General features: G+C 40.6%; 1 protein-coding gene across 3 annotated transcripts in view; it reads left to right on the top strand.

Moving 5' to 3' along the window:
- negr1 (neuronal growth regulator 1) overlaps window positions 1-1,707 on the top strand; it is a 170,538-nt gene that overhangs the window by 136,545 nt on the left and 32,286 nt on the right. For 2 of the 3 annotated variants that reach the window (XR_004333423.1, XM_032525520.1), the window contains exon 7: window positions 988-1,029. The exons of the other annotated variant lie outside the window; for it this stretch is intronic. Coding sequence is in view for 1 of the 2 variants with exons in the window: in XM_032525520.1 (XP_032381411.1) it covers window positions 988-1,029 (42 nt within the window). In the remaining variant the exon portion in view is untranslated. The remainder of the gene's footprint in view (window positions 1-987; window positions 1,030-1,707) is intronic. 3 annotated transcript variants of the gene reach the window in all.

The raw sequence follows: 1,707 nt of genomic DNA, 5'->3' as shown, positions 1-1,707 counted from the left end.
TTACACCTATCACCATTTCTAGCCACTGGGGGACAACAGGCAGGCTGTGGGAAATTAATATTAATGTTAAAAAACCTCATAAAGTGAAATTGTCACGCCAAGCTTTTAAGAGTCAGTAATCAAAGGAATTGTTATATACATCATTAACATCTACTGTAAGTGTTAGGGTAGTTATTGGCTACAATATGTCAGAAAAATCATTTATATTGCTTTTATTTACCTATTTGCATCCCTCATAAGTCTACAACAAATCCATTCTTTTCTAAACAAGTTTGGATCCTTTCATAACAAAATCTTTAGAAACATCTTTACCATCACTATGACTAAATATAAGGTCTACTTGGTGTGACATGTTACTCATAAACTTTGAAAGTGAAGAAGACATGTTTGCTGCTATCCTTCGGTGAATACACTCAGTTTTAATGGTTTGACACACTGGACTGAACATTTCTGGATTTGACATTTTTCCACCAGTGGCTCAGCCTGACATGAGTTCTTAAGGTAATCAGATTGGGACTCTTGAGTTCCGTCCAAAGAGGGATCAAAGGCAAACTAAAGGTTCTCTTTTTTTTGCTCATTCTTTAGTCAGTTTATCCAACCTAAAAAGTAGGATAATAAATGAAGAAACTGCCAGTTGTTAAGCATACCAGAAGTGTGATAAAAGTTTTTCACCCAATCACAAACCCCCTTTAGTGTTTTGGAGCTGTCCCAGCTCCCTAAGTTCCCCTCATTTTTTTGTCTCAGCAGTAACCCATGCAAATCCGAGTCAACTGAGGGGGATCTAAGGTGTTTATGAGCATGTGGAGGTTGCATCTTCTTACAGGGACAATGTCCTTAATGCATGGAGAGGATTTGTCTCCATTCCCTTTCCTTTTGTCCTTGCATGCATTTTTATTTTTATTTTACGTCTCCATTCTGTTAATAATACGTGAATGTCCTCTTTCCCTCCCCCTCCCCCTCCCCCTTCCCCCCTCTCCTCCCCTGTAGCAATTATTGAACCCACCACCACTAGTGCTGTCTCAAGCCCAGGTCAGTATGTCACCATGCTGTATACCAAATCAGCAAATAGGTTTGCTGCCTCATACTAACCTGAGCCAAAACCCTTTCTTCCATCTTGATTTATTTATTAATTGGCTGAATGGAATGCCTGCTGGGTGTACAGCTTAATTGTATGTCCTTTATTTGTTTGATTTGCATTTCTTGTTTGTTTTTTTTTTGTTAATTTTGGGCTGGCTTCTACAGCCTGGCTACATATACTTACTTTGCTACCCCTTCCTTTCATTACAATGCCACTTCCGCCACCACCACACCCACGTGAAGCAAACGGTAGCGTCATCAAAGTGGCTGTTCCATAGGCCTCTGGGTCTGATGCTTTTCATAATGCTGATGGCTTTTTCTTCTTCTCTTTCTGGCTTTCTCACCACAAACACTACCACTCTCCTGCTCCTCAGTGCTACCTAAATGCAGTATACATCAAAGGCAGGAAGCTGTTGGTGGCAAAGGCCCTTAGTTTGTTGTTTGCAAGATGGAATCTCTGCTGTATTTGTACTTTTACCACTCCCTCTATGTCATAATCTTCCTATATCCCTCTTTTCTTTCTGTCTCTGTTTTGTCCTCTTTCTAGAACAATTAGTTGGCACTCTGCCACCCTCTTTAACCTGATCTCCTGCTAGTGCTGTTGTCGGTGCTACACTTTCAATGTCGCCC

This window comes from Etheostoma spectabile, chromosome 9 (genome assembly GCF_008692095.1).
Source record: "Etheostoma spectabile isolate EspeVRDwgs_2016 chromosome 9, UIUC_Espe_1.0, whole genome shotgun sequence".
Taxonomy (NCBI): Eukaryota; Metazoa; Chordata; class Actinopteri; order Perciformes; family Percidae; genus Etheostoma; species Etheostoma spectabile.
This window is presented reverse-complemented; position numbering and strand designations above follow the sequence as displayed.